Source organism: Pithys albifrons, chromosome 25 (genome assembly GCF_047495875.1).
Source record: "Pithys albifrons albifrons isolate INPA30051 chromosome 25, PitAlb_v1, whole genome shotgun sequence".
NCBI lineage: Eukaryota > Metazoa > Chordata > Aves > Passeriformes > Thamnophilidae > Pithys > Pithys albifrons.
In genome coordinates, this window is record NC_092482.1 from 1,632,448 (window position 1) to 1,653,362 (window position 20,915).

The 20,915-nt window shown below is 54.8% G+C and overlaps 1 protein-coding gene across 3 annotated transcripts in view; it reads right to left on the reverse strand.

Moving 5' to 3' along the window:
- MLLT6 (MLLT6, PHD finger containing) overlaps positions 1-18,010 on the reverse strand; it is a 46,139-nt gene extending 28,129 nt beyond the window's left edge. For 2 of the 3 annotated variants that reach the window (XM_071577427.1, XM_071577425.1), the window contains exons 1-7: positions 17,852-18,010; positions 13,276-13,355; positions 8,305-8,359; positions 6,776-6,885; positions 6,192-6,295; positions 4,861-4,954; positions 3,569-3,676 (exon numbers count right to left, since the gene is read on the reverse strand). In XM_071577427.1, the coding sequence (XP_071433528.1) occupies positions 3,569-3,676; positions 4,861-4,954; positions 6,192-6,295; positions 6,776-6,885; positions 8,305-8,359; positions 13,276-13,355; positions 17,852-17,960 (660 nt within the window). In that variant the 5' untranslated portion in view covers positions 17,961-18,010. The remainder of the gene's footprint in view (positions 1-3,568; positions 3,677-4,860; positions 4,955-6,191; positions 6,296-6,775; positions 6,886-8,304; positions 8,360-13,275; positions 13,356-17,851) is intronic. The other variant, XM_071577426.1, reaches the window with a different exon arrangement.
- Between the last annotated feature and the right edge of the window lie 2,905 nt (positions 18,011-20,915).

Sequence of the window (20,915 nt, forward strand, 5' to 3'; positions counted from 1 at the left end):
GGGGGAATTTTGAGGGGATATTGGGAGGAAGTTCTTCCCTGGGAGGGTGGGCAGGCCCTGGCACAGGTGCCCAGAGAAGCTGTGGCTGCTCCATCCCTGGGATTCCCCAAGGCCAGGCTGGACAGGGCTTGGAGCACCCTGGGCTGGTGGGAGGTGTCCCTGCCCATGGCAGGGATGGGACTGGGTGGGCTTTAAGGTCCTCCCAACCCAAACCATTCCATGATTCCATGATTCTGTGCCTGCCTCTTTCCTGTGTCCCTGCACAGGGACTTTTCATCTCACAACAATGCTCCATATCCCAATGATAAGCTGATTTATTTTACTTATGGATTCCAGGTGTTCCCTAAGAATAGCACTGGACAAGTGTCTCCCTCCGTGGGGGATATGCCAAAAAATGTAGTAGTGCCTGTGCTCCTGGAGGGACAAATCTCATCCCAGGCATGTGGCAAGTTTTTCAAGCAGACAAACAAGGTGACAGCACATCTGTGCTCCAGTCCTGCCCTGCGTCATCCAGAGTTTCCTTGGGATTTAGCTATTGTTTCCCTGCTTTTTTCAGTCCTTTTTTTAAACAAACCAACCCTGCCAAGGCTCCCACAGGGCAGAACACACACACACACTGCACTACCAGCCCCAAAGAAATCAAGAAAACGAGGCCTGAGGAAAACCCAAAGCCTGGAGCTTTCCCATTTTCGGAATAGCACAGAAGGAAATGCTGCAGGAGGAGGGGGATGTGACTCTGACGTGCAGCCCCGTGTCACAATTGTCCCTTGTTCTGCTGAGAACAAGACTCTCCACAAATCCTCAATTTACAGCAGGGCTTAGGAGTCCAAATCCCAAGTGTTTGCCATCTCCCTGAAGCCAGTGGGTTAAATCCTGAGCCCCTCAGCCCTTAACTCCCAGTTGTCCCCTGTGCAGGCTGAGCAAAGAGCCCCAGCCGTGCCCTGGGAGGGGTGGGCAGGCAGGGGCTGCTCCAGGGGCACCTGCAGCCCAGGGAAGGTGCCCTCTCTGGAGTGCTGGGCTCCCACAGGGCCTGCAGCTCCAGGGGACGTGCCCAGGCAGCTGCACAGCTGGACAGGCTCAAGGCAAAGGCTCTGCTGCAGGAGCACTCCCAGTTCCAGGGGAACACGTGCAGTTGGATCATGCACGGCTGGTCACGTACTCCGAGTCCATGTGGGCAGGGCTGGCTGGGCCCCCCCTCCAGGCACCCTCTGAGGGGTCTGTGCCCACCCTGCCACCCTCCCAGACCTCCCTCCTGTGCTCCAAAGCTGCTCCCAGACCTGTGACCTCCGGGACACCCCTGGAAGCTGAGAGTGCCTTCCTCCCCCTGCCAGCCCCTTCCCGTGCAGGCTCCCCCTCCCCAGCGGAGGGAGCTGATTCTGCACTTGGCTGAGGCTGTGCCAAGCAATCCCAGCCCTGGAAGGGGCCTCCAAAGCGCTGGGAGGGAGCGGGGAGGCAGCAGAGACGGAGTCCCGGCACGTTCGGGAGGAACCCAGAGCTAACAATAGTGCCGAGTGCCCCTGGGAGCTCAGAAATAACCCACATTCCTGCTGCTTTCGCTCTCCCCCTGGCGCTGACCTGCTTTCCAACCCAAGCCCGAGCAGTCCCTGCTCTACCTGCCTGGCACGTGGCTGTGCCAGCACAGCCCCCCGGAGCAGCCCCAGCCCTGGATGTGCCCGGGCTGTCAGTGGTAATTCCAGCTGAGCCTCCCAAGCCCCATCAATCCCCCTGATCCTGCCCTTTCCCCCCTCCCCTCGGCTTGCTGGATAAAAATAGCACGTTCCAGCACACCCAGCACTGTGTGCCAAGCCTTCCCTGGCCATGGCACAGATGCTCTTCCTCCCCCCTCCTCCTCCTCCTCTGCCCCAGCAGCTGAACACACAAGAGGAGTAAACAGCCCCCGTGCCCTGGTGGGCAGGAGGACATTCCCTGACTCTGTGTCAGCACCACTTTGGGCCTGAGGTTTCCCTGTTTGCCCAAGGTCAGGGATGGGTTGGGCACATTTCCCAGCGTGGTGGGCAGCACTTCAAGCTGGATATTGTGGGATAACCTCTTTAAATAGAGACAGAGCTGCCTTTCCTGCCCACAGAACTGACGGGCACTCAGCTGGGCACGCCAGGGGGGTGTCACTCACATCCAGTGGTGCCCACACTGCCCTCGGCCTCTGCAGGCTGGGCTGGGATCCATCAGGCTGATCCACATAACCCACTGGAGAGTCACAGAGCTGCTTTTGGATGTGGGTCCGTGCCATGCCCACTGCAGAGGATTTACACTCTGTCAGGATGCCCAGTGCAACCAGACCCAAACAAACCCAAAGGGTAAAGGGGCAGAATGGAAGGATCCCTGCTGTGATTTGCAGGGGTGTCATCAGCTGTGTCTGCACAAGGAAAAGTTGGCCTTGGCTACTACAGAATATAATCAGAGGTTGTTTGGTAAAGGAGAAAGCTTTGGGGAGAGTTTTAGCACCTTCCAGTAGCACCTAAAGGGGCTCCAAGGGAGCTGGAGAGGGACTTTGGACAACAGCACAGGGTGACAGGACAAGGGGGAATGGCCTTCAGCTGAAGGAGGGATGTTTCAGATGGGATGTTGGGAAGAAATTCCTCTGTGTGAGGCTGGGCAGGCCCTGGCACAGGTGCCCAGAGAGGCTGCCCCATCCCTGGGAGTGTCCAAGGGCAGGTTGGACAGGGCTTGGAGCAGCCTGGGATAGTGAAAGGTGTCCCTACCCATGGCAGGGGAATGGGATGAGCATTAAAGTCCCTTCCAACCCAAACAGTTCCATGATTTCTGTCAACAAAACCCAGGATATGGCCCATAAAGCCTTAGAAACTCTCTGACCACTCTGAGAGCATCCCTGGATAACTTATTTCTGCTCCAGATCCTGCCCCACAGGTGGCAGCACAGTGGGATGGATCCTTCACACTGGAAAAATTTGTGGCCATCAAGGGGCAGGGAAGATTCTTTATTCTGAATCCTCAAAAAACCCCACATGTCCTGCATTTTAGGGCTATTTATTGTTATAAATAACAACTCCACACAAGCCTCTGGTCTCCCTGTTTCTCCTGGGCCAGACCCTGCACCCCTGTCAGGACCTGCTGCAGTTCTGCCTCACACACACTCACTGCTGCTCTCCCTTGAAATATGAGCATCTGTCACGTGGCTCAGCCTGTTAATTATGAGCCTTGCTGTGCTGTCAGCATGTCCTGGAGCCCTGCTGGAGTTTTTAGCATCACACCTTGCCCAGCAGAGTCCAATAACTCTCACACCAGTCAGACCTGGCCCGTGATGTCCCTCCAAATCATTGTTTCATGAAGACAAACTTTCCACAGGTAGACTCGAACCCTGTGGCAGGTTAATCTGATTAACAAAACACCCTCTAGTTTATACTATTCATTGTCCTTGCCTACAATTAACCTGCTGGCCACTAATCAGTGTATTTTGTGGTTTAAAACTCAGACTGGGAGATCTGAGGACAAAGACCTCCAGTTCTTGAGCTGCTGTGTTTGAAAGCCCCCTGACCCTCCCTGCCCCTTGGCTGTGCCCCCCTGTGGGCACTGCCCCCTCGGGGTCTCACCTTCTTTGGCCTGTCGTGGTGGGACACGTGTTTCTCCTGGGCGGGGGACGTGGAGCGGCTCCTCCTCCCTGCCATGAAGGAGCTGCTTCCAGAGTGCCGTGAGGTCTTCTGAGGGAAGTGGGCAAGGACAGGAGGTGGAGGGGGAAAAAAAGAGAGAGGGAAGAGCATTACAGAGCCTGGATTTCACTGGGTCAGTCAGTGAAGGGACAGCAAGTGGTTTGTCTCCCCCAGCTGGCTCCTGACATGGGGATTCCAGGGGTACCCCACAGTGGGTTACAAACTGCCCAGAGCTCCAGCTCTCCAAATCCTTGGTGGCCCCAGGACAACAACACCCATCCAGGAAAGGCCCAGCTTCCAAGAAACCCCCCTGTTACCACAGGAGTGGAGCAGCAGTGCTGTTATCCCTGGATTCAGTGTCCAGCTCTCAGTGCTGAGCTGGGAGTGGGAATCCCTGTGGACATTCCTGTGGGAATCCCTGTGGAAATTCCCTCCTGCCCCCCAGCCCAGGCACCCCCCCAGCTCCTGCTGCCTGTGTGACCATCACTTAACCTGGCACAGCCACACCTGGGCCAGACACAGGGACCCAGGGGCAGGAGATGTGCCCTCCAGGTGGATTTGGGGCAAGCTGGGGATATCCCTCCCTGGATGGGACAGGAAGGAAGGTGGGAAAGGCAGTGACAAAGGAGTCCCTGGGACAACAGAGCTGCAGTGAGAGGATCAGGGATCATTGTAGCTGGAGGGGGAGAGCAGGTGTCTGCTCACCATGCAGGAAAAGGGTTCCTGTCTTTCCTCTCACAGTGTAATTATCCTTTGCCCCAAATATCCCTCAAAGTGTGAATGACCCCCCATGTCCCCTGGGCTGGCTCTGCCCTCAGGAAGAGGCTCTGGCTGTTCTGTGTCACCCTCAGGGTGCCTGAGCTACACTCCTCATTCCCTGGGACATCAAATTCCTGGAGCATCAACGCCCTGAGCATCCAACATCTCTGCTGCTCTCCTTTCTTGGGACACAGAGTGGGTCAGGAAGCCAAAGCAGATGGGAAAAATTCAAGTAATTCAAGCCCTAGATTTGAAAATGGGTATGAAGATGCTACAGAAATGCAAAAACATTAATTAATCTCAATTATGAAGTAACTCAGAGTGAATGGCTGAAAAGGAAAGCTGGCTGCAACCTTGTTTATGTTTTCTTGGCATTTCTCACTGCTCTGAGTACAAACCCAAACCTAAGATGAAGCCAATGCCTTTTATGTGGCAAAAATAAAATTAAATTCCATTGCAGAGAGGAAGAAACTCACCATTTTATTGAAGTGGTACTTGCAGTAGCCACAATATTTGACATTGTCGACTTCTAGGACTTCCTCCTCACACAGGAGCCCAGCCATCTGTGCACTGAAACACAGGGAGTCAGCAGGAGGGCAGAGAAACCTGCCCAGCCACACCAGCAAAGGGCAAAGGATAATCCAGGACACTCAGGCAGGGCCTGCAAGTTCCTGTTCTGCTTGGCAAAGTGGGGGGAAAAGTTCAGCCTGTTTTAATTCATATTAAGATCTGTGAAATTGTCAGTGTTTATCCACCAGTTTCTGTTGCAGTTTTTGGTTTTTTAAAGGGAGGTCAGTAATAATTCCAGCAAAGACACCTCAGGAGGAAGAAATCCATGCAGAGCTGGGACTCTCCCTGCTCTGCTGATAGGGAGGGTTGTTTTCAGGCTCTGAGGGTACTGGAGGGCATCAACCTTTCAAATCACATCAAGGAGATGACAGGATCCTCCTGCATGTGCTCTGCTGGAGAAGGAACATTCCTGGGCTGTGACTCATCCCCTCCCCGCTTGGATTCCACACAGTCTGAGGGAAATCCCCAACCTTGCTCTCAGCAGGGAAAGCTCCCTGGAGAATCTCAGCCTTCCTGGGAACCTCCCGCCTCAAGCTGAGCAAGGAGGAGGAACCTCTGGCCCAAAATGCCCCCAGGGGGATGAACCCAGTGCCCACAGCGCCCAGTTGGGGTGGCTCAAAGGCAGGGCAGCCAACCCAGCAGCTGGGGGAGCTCCCCAGGGGCACCTGGAGGGACTCCCCAGGTGCCATGGAATGCTTGGTGCATCCCAGGGACTCCCCAGGTGCCATGGAAGGCTGGCACCCCAAGGGGAGAGGGGACTCACCAGGTGCCATGGAATGCTTGATGCATCCCAGGGACTCCCCAGGTGCCATGGAAGGCTGGCACTCCCAGGGACTCCCTAGGGGCACCCCCAGGGACTCACCAGGTGCCATGGAAGGCTGGCACCCCCAGGGACTCACTAGGTGACATGGAAGGCTGGCACCCCCAGGGACTCACCAGGTGACATGGAAGGCTGGCAGCCCCAGGGACTCACCAGGTGCCATGGAAGGCTGGCACCCCCAGGGACTCACCAGGTGACATGGAAGGCTTGGTGCACCCCCAGGGACTCACCAGGTGCACCCCCAGGGACTCACCAGGTGACATGGAAGGCTGGCACCCCAAGGGGAGAGGGGACTCACCAGGTGCCATGGAAGGCTGGCACCCCCAGGGACTCACCAGGTGACATGGAAGGCTGGCACCCCCAGGGACTCACCAGGTGACATGGAAGGCTGGCACCCCAAGGGGAGAGGGGACTCACCAGGTGACATGGAAGGCTTGCCGGCAGCCGTGCCGGTTGCAGGCCATGCAGGCTCCAGAGGCAGCTTTGCTCTCCCTGCCCTGCTCCTCACAGATGTAGCAGGTCTGGGGAAGAAACCAGGAGGAGAGCTGTTAATCAGGAGACAAAGCCCTCAGGAACTCCTAACTCTGTGTCCAGACATCTCATGGGGTCAAGGTTTGGGACCTTCAAAGGTCACCTCACTCCACACCTGCCACGGGACACACCTGCCACTGGACCAGGTTGTCTCCCTCCTATGGCAGCTCTGGGTTATTTCTCAGTGAAACACACAAAACATCTTCCTTTTATCCCCCCCAAAATGGCTGTGTAGGATCAAAACGTGGAGGAACCAACACACAACTCCACAGCTCAAGTCACTCAGCCAAGAGACTCCTCCAGTTGAGGGATTTGGAGAAGAGACACATGGAGGAGCAACAAGTTGCTTCAAACCCAGGGCTTTGTCAGGTGCTTTTAAAGGAATCTGAGCACCTGGAAAGCCAAATAACTTGGGCAGCAGCTGTGGTGGGATCAGCTGGTCCCCCAAGGCCAGGTGGGGAGGGTCTCACCTTGTTGAAGCGGTCGTGGGGCACGTACTGGAGGACGATGGGCTCCATGGTGAGCACGTTGGCAAACTGCACCTCTGGGATGTACAGGGCACACACCACGTGGGCCCAGCCTGGGGGAGCACAGCACACAGGGGACAGTCACCAAGGGCACCCAAAGGAGCCTCCAACCCAGACAGGCACGGGAGGGAGAGCAGGAAGGGAGGGCAGGATTGCAGCCAGCCTAAGTGAGAGCTTGGAGTTGAAATGTGCTTGTTGTAACTTGGTGAGGAATCAAATCCTCTGGGGGGGAAAGAGAGACAGATCCCACCTCCAGATTAACCAAGGAGGCAGATTTCTTTGGGGAAAGACAAGTACAGCACTCGTTGTTCTGAAAAACACCCCCTCAGGACTTGAGGGCCAGAGCTGGAGACAAAACCCAGCGCAGGGAAAGCATCCAAGCAGGGAATGATGCTGAAGGGACAGGCTGGATGTGCCCTGGAAACAAAGCTCCCTTTATGGGATCTTATCAGCAGGGAAGAGAGGCAGCTTTCCAGCAAGCCAAGTTAGATTAAAATCTAAATCCACCAAATCACATGTAGAAGTTGGAATTCCGTCTGGTCAGGACAGAAATGAGACAGTTTGAAGGTCAGGAGGGTTTGGGGGCTGATCCAAACCAGAGTGGGTTCTGCACTGGGAGGATTTAGCAAGAATTGGAATGGATTCACCTGGGCAGGGGGAGCCAAACTCCAGGATTATGGGATCATCCAGCACTGTCTGTCCTTGGGTTGTGTAACTCTGTACAGTGACATGGCTGAAAGAGTCCTGGGGCCTGTCTGTGCCAGACTGGCCACACCACATTATAATATATTAGGAAGAAGATGTTCTATTATTATAAAACAATCCCCCAAATGATACTTGTGCTGTTGCATTGGGGCTCTTGGCATTTATAACCAGATCCAGAAGTTGTTTCTACAAAATATCCTGGAGTGAGCACTCTCTAAACATGGGAATTATCAGAACAAAGACCTCCTTGCCCAAATTCTGTACCCAATTCAGGTGGGTACAGAAGCTCCTGAAAAAGAAGGTTTTGAGGACAATTAGGTTTGATTACACCAGGGGCATGGAGAGCTACAAGCTCTGACCACTGAAATCAGACTCCATGGGACCTCCCAGCACCTGAGGCTGAGGAACATCAACCATGAGCAGGTAAATCCTGCACAGAAGAACATCTTTCCCTGCTCAGGGATGGGGACATGGGGCTGAGGTTCTGTCAGCTTGGGGGTCACTGTGCAAATAACTCAGCAAGTTCCACACTGAAGATTGTGAAGAGATTCCTGTGAGGTTAAACCCCCAAAGCTCCACATTTCAGGGCTGGGCTTCAATGCCAGCCCAGGGTTAGGGAGGTCCCCCCATCAGGGAAAGGTCTTCTCACCAGGAAGTGAAGTTTATGAGCAAAAGGCAGGGAGTTTGATCCTTCTGGAGCTCCAGCCTTCCCTCCCTGGAGGCTGGTTTGGCCCCCAGGACATCCCAGGCCAGGCAGAGACACTCACCCCCATTGTCAGTGCGTTTCAGGGCTCCATCCTTGTGGGGACACAGCTCACACCTCTGGGAAAGGAGCAGAAACACGAGATTAGTCCAACTCCACGGGGCACAGGGGCAGAAAGGGGATGATTCATGTGCAACGTGGTGCTGAAAGACGAGGCTGCTTTCAAAGAGGGGAAGTGGGAGAAGGGCTGAGTGTGGTTTGGGTGCACAGAGATGCCCTGACACAGCTCAATGTCACCCTGACTGGGGGATTTAAAGCTCAGCTCGAGAGCCACAGGCCCAGAGCAAACCTTGAGCCCACGGGGCTTTTTTAGAACAAGTTTTAGTCTCTGTGGTTGGGGAGTAAAACTGAAAGTCATGACTCAGAGAGCAGAAGGCAAATAAAAAGAAACCATTATCTATCTTTGCCTCTTTCCTTCCTTACTTCTCTCTTCCTCTTGTGATAATTTTTCCAGTCCCATGACAGGTGGGTGAGGCTGTCGTGGCATTGTTGCTGGGGGGCCATGGCAGGACCCCAAAACCCCAGAGGGTGAGGGGTGGGAGGGAGGGTGTAAGGGCAGTTTTGGGGTGTGAGAACACTTCTGGGGTGTGTTTTCACACTTGGGTGAACCCCCTGCCAGCCCTGAGTGCTCCTCCCAGGCTGGGCTGCCCCAAGACAGGCACTGTCTTCTCACAGCATCACTCAGGGGAACTCTCCATGTGCTTTCTGTTCCCTTTGACTTTAACAAAGGCCCAAAAACCTGCAGGGCTTAAACCTCTCCCTTCCCTCATAGAAAAGTCTGATTTGCTAAAATACCAAAGCAAAACAAAACCTGCCTTTCTGTGACAAATGTGCTTCCTCAGAGAGTCCTGAAATGAGGTGTGAGGTGTCAGAGAGGGATGTTGGACCTGCTGCTCTTTGCTGTCATTGCTTGGCCCCAGTGAGTGTAACAGGGGGGGGGATCCACGTGCAGGACCCACCAGTGTACTGGGCAATAACTGGTCATGGAATCATGGAATGGTTTGGCTTGGAAGGGACCTTAAATCCCACCCAGTCCCACCCCTGCCAAGGGCAGGGACACCTTCCACAGACCAGGTTGCTCCAAGCCCTGCCCAGCCTGGCCTGGGACACTCCCAGGGATGTGGAAATGTCAAATAAATGACGAGAGGACAAAATCCACCTGACTCTCCCTGCAACTCAGCGAGTCTGGAATAGAGATGGGCACAGATGTTTCTCTCTGCTCCTGGTTTGGTGCACAATTACTATGGAAAGCCCGGCAGAGCCAAGACAGAGGCAGAGGGGAGTTAACGGAGACACTGCACTAAGAAATTTGCACTTGAAAAGGCCCCTCGGCTCTCCCTCCACCCTCAGATCAAAGCGGCTCTCCCACCACGCGATTAGCAAAGCTCTGATTGTAACAAGAGGGGTTAACAGCTCCATCGGCCCCACACAGCCCTGGGAACAGCCCCGAGTGCCAGCAGAGCCTTGCCCTGAGCCCGCACATTGCCCTGCGGCCATCCCCGCTCCGAGGATTCCCGGCAGCCCGGTACAAAGTGGATGAGCATCCCCGGCATCCTGCGGGGACCTGGCGGGGTTAGGAACGCACTTTAGGGCACCGCTGCCTCCCTCCCTCCCTCCCACCCCAGCGGGTTTATTTGGGTCCAGCTCTGGGGAAAAAGCAGCGCTCGGCTGGTTCAAAGCAGGTTGTGAAAGGGAAGGTTTAAGCTCCTGTTGCCCTGGGGCTTCTAACTCTGGGATCTACCAGGTGAAAGCCCCACCAGGTGAAAGCCCCACCAGGTTAAAGCCCTACCAGGTGAAAGCCCCACCAGGTTAAAGCCCCACCAGGTGAAAGCCCCACCAGGTGAAAGCCCCACCAGGTTAAAGCCCTACCAGGTGAAAGCCCCACCAGGTGAAAGCCCCACCAGGTGAAAGCCCCACCAGGTGAAAGCCCTACCTGAAAGTTGGGGCTCCTGAGGTCTAAAGAGGGGATGGAGCCCGTCTCTTCCCTTTTGAATAAAACACCAATGAGATACAGAAATGAATGCACAGAAATCAGACCGATGTCAAAGCACACACTGCAATGCCGACCCTGCCTCCAGATCTCATCCTGAAAGCAAAACTACCGATATTTCACCAACAAAATCCATCTGTTATGGTCAGAGCTTGTAAACTGCTTCAGAACCTTCCACGAAGGCAGGTGTGTGAAGAAAAACACTGTTGTTTTTCAGAGGACTGGGGCACACAGTCATTATGAAAGAAATACAAACACCAGCCCATCCTGCTGCTGCTGTCGGTGTGGTTTGGGCTCCAGGAGCTGTGACTGTGCCCCAGAGTGCTCAGGGCAGTGTCTGCAGGCTCCAAGTGCCTTTGTAGAGCTGCAAAAAAACAGGCAGGGAAACCCCAGCCCAGGGAAGAGTCATCCCCTCCACAGAGCCCAAAGTTAATGTGGTTTGGAATCACTAAATGGTTTGGGTTGGAAGGGACATTAAAGGCCATCCAGTGCCACCCCCTGCCATGGGCAGGGACACCTCCCACCAGCCCAGGGTGCTCCAAGCCCTGTCCAACCTGGCCTGGGACACTCCCAGGGTTGGGGCACTCCCAGGGCAGTCCCAGCAGCACCACAGAGAGGGATTCACAGTCACAGAACCCCAGAATGGATTGGGTTAAAGCACATCCAGTGCCACCCCTGCCATGGGCAGGGACACCTCCCACCAGCCCAGGGTGCTCCAAGCCCTGTCCAACCTGGCCTGGGACACTCCCAGGGATGGGGCACTCCCAGGGCAGTCCCAGCAGCACCACACAGAGGGATTCACAGTCACAGAACCCCAGAATGGATTGGGTTAAAGCCCATCCAGTCCCACCCCTGCCATGGGCAGGGACATCTCCCACCAGCCCAGGGTGCTCCAAGCCCTGTCCAACCTGGCCTGGGACACTCCCAGGGATGGGGCAGCCACAGCTGCTCTGCCCAACCTGTGCCAGGGCCTGCCCACCTCTCAGAGAGGAATTTCCTCTGTGTATCTCACCCAAATTTCCCCTCTATCAGTTTGAACCCACGTGCCCTTGTCCTGTCACTCCAGTTCCTGATGAAAGTCCCTCTCAGCCTTCCTTGCTCACATTCCCTTTGGGTACTGGCAGGTGCTGAGAGGTCCCCACACAACCTTCCCTTCCCCAGGCTGGACAGCCCCAGCTTTGGCAGCCCCAGATGCAGGAGCCTCCCTGAGCTCCTGTTCCAGCAGCAGAGCCACACACGGATCTCACACGACCTGACTCATTCCCCTCACTCTGCTCGTGCTGCTCCTACATCAAAGCACCCGGTTCTTTTTAAGTATTTACCCATCTGCGTGTCTGTTGCTATGACTGCTGGTGCTGAGCTGAAAAGGTGAGGGATTTAGATGGGAAGCCACCCCCAGCCCTGCCTGGGGAAGCAGATTATCAGTGCTCTGTTATTCCAGGCACGGGGCTGAACACCACGGGCTGAATGGCAGTGCTGAGACTGCCACCAACTGCCCAACACATCCCACCCAGGGGTTAAATCAGGAGCCACCTGCAGGGATATTCTGATACCTCAGAGGCAGTTTGAGGTGGGTGAAGTGAAAAGTTGCAGAATAAAATAAAGTTACAGCAAGCACAGGTGAGGAGGGCTCGTGTGTGCTGGTGCTTTACATGGAGTTGTAGCTCAGGCTGAAGCAGGAGGGAAGGAGGCCCATGAATCCCAGAGTCCTTTCTTTGCCATGAAAGTATCTGCAGGATGTAAAACCACTCACAGACACATTTGATCTTTACTGCAGAGCACATAAAAGCAGCATCTCACAATGGGCAAAGCCTGAAGGGCTGGTGCTGTCTGAACCGAGGAAGGAGTTAATGCCGTGAGGGAATTATGGGCTGGATCCCTCACTCCCCCATCCACTGCCCTGTGCCAAGTCCTTCACCCATCTGTGAACCAGATGAAACCTTTGCACTGCAGCAGGCAGAGCCCAGCTGGGCTGGAGCAGGCTGAGTGCTCCAGCTCACACATCCAGGGATTCCCAGGTGACCTCCACCACCTCCCCAGGGTGCACCCCAGTCCAGCTAGACCAGCTCAGGAGGCAGCACTGCCACTCATGACTCTTGCTGGTGCTGACTGAGGCCTTCTGTGTTTCAGGGAAGCCAAAGTCTGACTTAAATCCTCCTTTCAGGAAGTGAAGGGGAGAAGCTATCCCAGATTTATCCCAGATTTATCCCGGATTTTGGTTGCCCAGAGAAGCTGTGGCTGCCCCATCCTTGGAAGTTTTCAAGGTCAGGCTGGATGGGGCTTGGAGCAACCTGGGCTGGTGAGTGGCATCCCTGCCCAAGGTCCCTTCCAACCCAGGACTGAGGGGTTGGCATCCCTGGCACAGCTCACAGGTCCCAGATCCTCAGCCCGGGCCTCAGCAGCTGCTGGTGCAGCTGAATCTGATAAGGGCTCACGTGGGGAGCCCTGGCAGAGAAGCTGCTGTGCCATAAACCCCCAGCCTTGTTTACTGCACAAATAACTTGGCCACACAGCCAGGCCTGCCCTGATTGCTCCCACTCTCCTCCTGCCTCACCGGGAAATGCCAGAATTAATTAGGAACATTTGCAAACTGCTCTTTGCTGCTAAACTGCGACTGGGACAGAAACAGACCCTGATCCACCTCCCTGCCTTTTTCTCAGCTGTTTTACAACTCTGGAGACTTTCTGCAGGACTCTGTGGCTGCAGGGGATGATCTTTAAGGTGATGATCATCCAGTGATGATCCTTAAGAGCACTGGAAGGTCTTCCAGCCCAAACCATGCCATGATTCCACAAGTGAGATATGAAGCAAAGCCACCCTGTGGTCAGCACAGTCACTCTGACAGCAAATCATCTCCAGCAATGCCAACTTTTCTCCTCTCCAGAACTTTCTGAGGAGCTGAAAAAGCCCCTTTGAGAAGAATGCCATGAATTCTTTAGGATGTTGAGGCCTCTGGATTCAAATCTCTGGACCTTTTGTACTCACCACCCGGGCGGCTCTTTCCTGGGACTCACATTTCCGACAGAACCAGGGGCCGGTGGGAACCTGGACAATTCCATAACAAGCTGGAAAAAGAAGCAGTAAGACCTCGTTAGGCCATCTTTAAATCAACTGTTTCACTTCTCAGGTGGGTATAAAAGTTTGCAGGGCTTGGAGCACCCTGGGCTGGTGGAAGGTTCCAGGCTCATGGTGGAACAGGATGAGCCTTAAGGTCCCTTCCAAGCCAAGCCATTCCATGATGCTGAGACTGGGAGAGCTGTTACTGGTCAGAGACAGGTGACAAACCCAAAAATTACATCTACAATGCGTTTTTCAGTCCCATTTCTACTTTCCAACACCAGTGATCTCTTCCCAAGAGGTCCAGTGTGATACATTTATTCAAATGTTCAAACAAGCTCATGCCCAGTATGGAAAATTCCCATGAAAATGTGGCCCAAAAGGGAATGGAGTGATTCAGAAACTGTGCCTGATTGTGACCTAGAGAACATGTCATTTCTTACCTCTTACCTTTCCAAGTGTCACCAGTGATCTAAGTACAAACTGGTGAAATGGATGAGATGAAGCACCTAAAATATAATCAGGACTAAGATAAAATCTCAGCATCACGAGGGGAATCAGCCCAGTGAGAGACACCAACCAAAATTCCCATTTACTCTGCACACCCTCAGCCTGCCCATCACCTCCAGCAGCACCTTCCAGGACCAGGGAATTCACAGAATCATAAATAAAACACCCTGAGCTGGAAGGGACCCACGAGGTCCAGGATCATCAATCCAACTTCAGGCTTTCTACAACCACTGCAGGGAACAGGTTCTCTGTAAATCCAAGTCTCCAGCTGATATCCCAACAAACTGCTGGGTTTATGCAGCCCCTCTTGCTTTCTGCATCACTTCTGATGCTCTCAGGGTCCCTCTCTGCAAGCAGCAGCTCCCAGTGCTTTAAAATCAACTCCCACCTCTGTTGCTTGAAGACTTTTCACCTTCTTTGGTGATATTTCCCCCCTAACCATCCAAGGATGATCTTTCTGAGTCCCAAATGAAGCGTTTCTGACCCTAAAAGTGCTCTTGGCCACCCCACAGGTGGGTTTAAAGCAATGAAGGCAGTGTAAGAAGCAAAGCTGTGCCTTCAGGTGAGGTCTGGGAGTCTCCCAGGAAAGAACAAATTACCCCTTCCTTATTCCACCTTCAGGCAAAGAACAAATTCTCTCTCCCTTCCTCCTTCAAGCACAAGGAGTCCCAGTCACCAGAGACATCGGAGAGTGGGTTGGCCAAAGCATCTCAACCCCCCTGCTGGAAGCAGCTCCTGGTGCTCCCTGGGGCTGGAACAGCAGGTTCTCTCCATCCCTGCTGTCCATTAACCCCCATCAGGCAGGGGACAAATGGGATGGCAGAGTGAAATGGAAGGAGCTGCCGGCACAGGGAGCCAAGCACGGGGAAACAGAGTCCCTGAAAGCACCGAGAGGAGCTGCCCGGGTCCATCTTTAGCAGTGGCTCAGGGCCAAAAACCAGCACTCAGCTGGAGCCAGCACGGGCTGCTGTGGCTGCTGCTTCAAAGGGGAAGAAAACAAGGAAGAAAACAAGGGGGAAATGCAGAACACGAGCTGAAAATACAACTTGTAAATGTTCTTAACTCTCCTAATAGAGACTCGTTTCCCATCAGATGGTTTTGTTAATGTTTTGCTTTTTTTTTTTTTTTTTACTGGGAAGATTCTGCTTGGAAGAGGAAGAAAACAAGGGGGGGGAACTGCAGGACATGAGTGGAAAATGCAGTTTGTGAATGTTCTTCACGTTATTCAAATCTCCATTTCCCATCAGATGGTTTTGTTCACATTTGGAAGTTTCTACTGGAAAGATCTTTAAGCATCAACACAGAAATGGTGCTGATGTCTTTAAGAACCAGCCCCAATGTGCAGCTACAGGTTTTTTTAAAAGGACAGGGTTCTTTCTTGAGCTGCACAATCATTTCAAAAGGTAACTCTGGTTTTGGGGATATTCAGGCAGTACAAAGAGACCCCAAACCCGAGTGTGACTGCACGGGGTGACCCTACACGAGCCAGATGATTCCTCATGGTGGTTTGTTCCTATTTAAGAAATAAAAACCTACCAAAACACCACACCAGGCTCAAAAAGGGCTGGAGAACATCCAGCACTCACTGCTCAACTCTTCTGAATTATTCCATCCTGAAGGACTCCTACCAGACCTAAATAGACTGTTGTGCTTCCCACACAGACAATCTGAGCCCTCTCCCAGACTCTTCCTGCCCCTTTGAAACTGTTCTTGAATATTTGAAATTGTTTCTGCCCCTCTGAAACTGTTTTTGTGTCTTTGAAACTGTTCCTGACCCTTAGAAAGGGCTCCTGCCCCATGGGGACTGGTTTTGCCAGCACACAACTGTTTATAATAATTTTGGAATGGCCACGAGGATGCCAAAGTTCTTTATCTCCCTCCAAAAAAAAAAAGAGAGGGGTGAAGAAACCTGTTCTGTACCGTGGGGTTTGATGAGTAATGGAAAGAATGGAAGAATTACACCAGCAAAAGGAAAATAAATGTCTGCTTGGAGAGACTCTTGTCCTGCCAGGTCACTCAGAGGCACCCTGGGGACTCTGAATGAAAACAGAGTAGATTTTGAGTCGATATCAGGAAGAAATTCCTGGCTGGGAGGGTGGGCAGGCCCTGGCACAGGTGCCCAAAGAAGCTGTGGCTGCCCCATCCATCCCTGGGAGTGCCCAAGGCCAGGCTGGACAGGGCTTGGAGCAACCTGGGCTGGTGGGAGGTGTGGGGGGGACTGGATGGGCTTTAATGTCCCTTCCAACCCAAACCACGCTGTGATTCCATGGCAACAGACACCCAAACATCCCCTCTGGATGGAGAGAGCCCCCTGTGAGCTTCACTGCCCCATTTTATCGCCCCTTTAGTCACCTGGTTGTGACTTCTGACTGCACACAAAAACCACAGAGAGCAAAGGGAAGTCCAAGGTCCAGTCCCAGGCCCTGCACTGACAGTGGGAGGGGGCAGGACAGGACCCAACGAGGGGGCAGGACAGGACCCAGGGAAGGGGCAGAACAGGACCCAGGGATGGGGCAGGACAGGACCAGGGAAGGGGCAAAGCAGGACCCAGGGAAGGGGCAGGACAGGACCAGGGAAGGGGCAAAGCAGGACCCAGGGAAGGGGCAGAGCAGGACCAGGGAAGGGGCAAAGCAGGACCAGGGAAGGGGCAGAGCAGGACCCAGAGAAGGGGCAGAGCAGGACCCAGGGAAGGGGCAAAGCAGGACCCAGGGAAGGGGCAGGACAGGACCCAGAGAAGGGGCAGAGCCAGAAAAGGGGCAAAGCAGGACCCAGAGAAGGGGCAGAGCAGGACCCAGGGAAGGGGCAGAGCAGGACCCAGGGAATGGGCAGAGCAGGACCAGGGAAGGGGCAGAGCAGGACCAGGCAAGGGGCAGAGCAGGACCCAGGGAAGGGGCAGAGCAGGACCCAGGGAATGGGCAGAGCAGGACCAGGGAAGGGGCAGAGCAGGACACAGGAAAGGGGCAGGACAGGACCCAGAGAAGGGGCAGAGCCAGAAAAGGGGCAAAGCAGGACCCAGAGAAGGGGCAGAGCAGGACCCAGGGAAGGGGCAGAGCAGGACCCAGGGAATGGGCAAAGCAGGACCAGGGAAGGGGCAGAGCAGGACCCAGGGAAGGGGCAGAGCAGGACCCAGGGAAGAGGGAAAAGCAGGACCAGGGAAGGGGGAAAAGCAGGACCCAGAGACAGCCAGAACCGGGAGCAAGCACTGGGAATGGATGGAGAGCATGCAGGAAGAGGCTGGAGATGTGCTGGTAGATGGATGGGATAATAATAGATGGGAAAACAGACAGGCCAGATGAGCCCAGAAACCTTCGTGTTATTCCAAACAAACCAAGCAGGATAATCACCGCGCCTTTCTGCTGCCTTGGAACGGACGCAAATACCTATTTTAATTCGTATTTTTTTTGTTCAGACACCCGAGGACAAACTTTCCGGCCCGATACCGTGTTAGGGGCGTGCTCAAGTCATTTAAAATGCAAAATAGCCCGTGTCGCTGCGAGGAGGAGGAGGAGGACGAGGACGGCTGCCTTCCTCCCTCTCTGCCTTCCTCCCTCCCTCCCTGCCTGCCCTTGGAGCGGCAGCTCCGGCCCCGCCGCCACCCGCGGGGGTTACGCGGGGCCACGCGCGGCCGCGGCCCCACCGACGGCGCCGGCCCCGCTGCCGGGGGGCGACTGCGGGGCTGCCCCCCTTCTGCCACCCCCACCATCCCCGGGGGGCACCGCGGGGGGCACGGCGGTGGGTCGGGCATGGCAGAGCACCCCTAGAAACGACCCCCGGCTCCCGAAGCGCCGAGGCGCATCCCCCCCGAGGGCGCGGCGATGCCCCCGAGCCCCCCGCGCCCGCTGCGGCCCCGCGGCCACGGCGTTGTCGGGAACAATAGGGCTGAAAACAAAGCCCCCCCGTGGGCGCCCCCCCCGGCCCCGGCCTGCCCGGGGTGCCCGGCGGGGTGGGCGGCGCGGTGCCCGGCGCGGGGGCGTGCGGGGGGCGCGGGGCTTACCTTGGTGCACGGCCACATTGCAGCCGTGCCCGTCGCAGTACACCAGCGGGTTCTCCGCCCAGCCGCGCTCATCAGAACACACACAGCAGCCTCCCACCATCTCCTTCATACTTCCATGAGGGTTTCCTTCCCCCCCCCGCCTCCCTCTACGCGCACACTCCTCCTCCTGCTCTCCCTCCTCCTCCTGCTCTCCCTCCTCCTCCTCCTCTCCTCCTCCGCGCTGCCCCCTCCCCGCCGCCTCTCAGGGGCTGGGGGAGCTCTGGGGGCGCGACCCTCGTGCCGGGGCCGGGCTGGGGGTCCCGTGGGCGTGGGGCGGCCGGGGGGTCCCTGGGGGTCCCGGGGGCGGCGGGCGCGCCCCCGCCCCACCACAGACATTCACGGGCCCCCCCCCTCTCGCTATCATGGCCGCGCCGCCCGCACGCCCCGGTAAAATTTGCGGTTCACGGATCACACTCCGGCTGGGGCGGGCGCGTTTCTGCGCGTCGCTGGGGGCGTGCGACGCCAATTCGGGATTTTTAACCCCTTTCCGGCGGCGGGTTTAGGTTTTTATTCACCACCCACACGCACATCACCATCACCCTCCCCGCCGCCGACTCCCCGCTCCCTCCCTCCTTTCCCGAGTGTGCACCCGTGTGTGCAAACCGCTGGATGCGCGCCCGAGCCACAGAACATGGATCGCTCCGCAGGGATGAGCTGGGACCGCTCCGCAAATCCCATTAGCTCGCAATGACTCGCCGGCCGATCGCGGCTCCGCGAGCGCCACCGGCTGTCCTGCATCCCCAGCTCCCTCCGGAACGGCTTTTAACCCCTTGGCACCTGTTTGGTTCTCTGCGAAGGAGAAAAATGTTCCCCTGCCCAGCAGGACAAGTGCCAGAAATCTGCTGGAAACCAGTAAAAAGAAATTATCTTAAAACGTAGAGAGATCCCAAGTCCAGACAGTATCACAAGGAATGGCCCTTGACTTGGTCACATCATCCTGAACAGAAATGGGGAAAACTTAAGCACGGAGCATAAAAATAATTAAATCTTAGAAAAGAGGCCTGAAGAGCTCGTGTATCACGTTCCTGTAGCTCAGGATCTCCCTGAAATCATCTACCTGAGGGCACAGAACAGTTCCCAGGGGTCTCTACGTCTCTCCTGTGGGTCCTCAGCCACCACCACACTGTCCTCGTGGGAAAAAGGAAGCACCTGATGCCGGGCTGGGCAATGGAACTGTGGAAAATGCAACAGTGAACGATCTGCTGTTTTGTACAAACCAGTGTCTTCCTCCTGTGCACATTTTGTCTTCCCCTTTCTGGCAGAGGAAGAGCCAGCAAGGAGAGGAGTTGCTGGTGCTTCCATCCTCATCCCTCCAGCCCAAGGGATGGAGCCCTTGGCACCTCTGATGCTGATGAGAGGTGGGTGTCCCTCAGAGCCACCCAGCACCCTCCATGCTGTGTGCCTGGATGACTCAAATTCCCAACCAGGAACAGTTCCACGGATTCTTGGGCTTGTCCTGTGCAGGGCCAGGAGCTGATGGTCCTAGTGGGTCCCTTCCAACTCAGGATATTTCATGATTTTATGATTTACAACAACTTAAATGAGGCCAAACCCGTGTCAGTGCCTCTTGGCCTGGTGAGCCTCTTCTTCCTCAGCTTCCCCTGCCACGGGTGGGCTTTGGCAGGTCAGTGTGTCCCATAACACGGTTCCTTTTCAAACAAACCCTCTCCTCGGAGGGGAGAGCCGTCCCTCAGCCCCATAATCAGCAGTTTAGCATCCTTTAGATGGCACCTGTTCAAGCGTTACATGCCGGGGCTGGAAGGCAGACGGCTCCCTGAGGGGCTCCTGCTGAGCTGCTGTCCTGCTTTTATCCCCTTCCTTTGAGGCTCACGGGGGCGGACAATACGGTCACCACATTGCTGGGAATTCACTCAGCCTTAGCTCACTTTTCTGGGAGGGTTTCCCCTCCTCTCCCCCTCTTTTTTCCTTGCCTTTTATCTATTGTGCTACGGGCTCGTTTCAAAGGGAAAAAAGGGGAGATCTGGCTGGTTGCCTTTGTAACCTGGAGGAGATCCTTGTGGTTTAGGATTGTCTGAGGCTCCAGGACAAAGTGCTGAGCCCTGCCCGGGTTGGGTGGGTCCAGTTGGCCATGGAGACACTTGGACTTGAACTGCAAATTTGCCTTTAGGGGATTAAGTTCCAATTTCCATAACTAATCCCTGTGGTGAGGAGAGGCTGGGCCAGGGAGGAAAGGGCACAGAGGTTTCCTGAGAAAAAACTGGAGGGAAGTGAAAACTGAAAGCTGAGACATGGAGAGGTTTCATTTGTGTTGGTCATTTGTTGCTTTATGAGTCGGTGCTTTTAACAGGTGGGGGCGAAATTAAATGTTCTGACTCTTGGGAACTGCTGCCCTTGAGTATCTCAGTTGTAACTCCAGACCTGAGTTACAGAAGTTGGTACTGAATCAGGTCCTTTACTGCTCCATCCAGAAAACTGTGGATAAGGGAACTGGCTCCTCCGCAGGCTCATTCATTGGTAACATCTGGAGCAGAATGTGCTGAAAATCCGGGAATTTGGGGCATTCTGCAAAGCTTCAGGGGAATTATTTTGCTCTTCCCTTCTTCTCTGTTTGGATTATTACACCTTTGAGGGGGGAATGGCACCTTCCCAGCCCTTCTGCACCATTCCAGGCTCAGTATTTTGACGGTGCTCAGATCTCTGAATGTTCCACCATCACAGTTAATAGTCATTAAAACAGGAATTAAAATGAGGATGATGGTGATGGTAGTGACAAGTCATCACAAGTGATTCAGTGCCCTGCACTAAACTTCACTTTGGCCTATCCCACATACATAAAGGGAGTTCTGGGTTTATAATTCCTCTCCAATGGGTTTATAAAGGGTAGAAATTCTTACCTTTTCTCTCCACCAAAACCTGATCTTATTCCCCAGCAACGAAAGGTCCATTTTCACAGGTGGGGAAGGAAAATGGGTCAAAGTCTTGGTACTTCTTTGAGTTTTCAGAGTGGATTGTTGAGTTGGCACTTGGAGGTTGTCAGGGGGGTTATTATAGACTAAAATCTGCA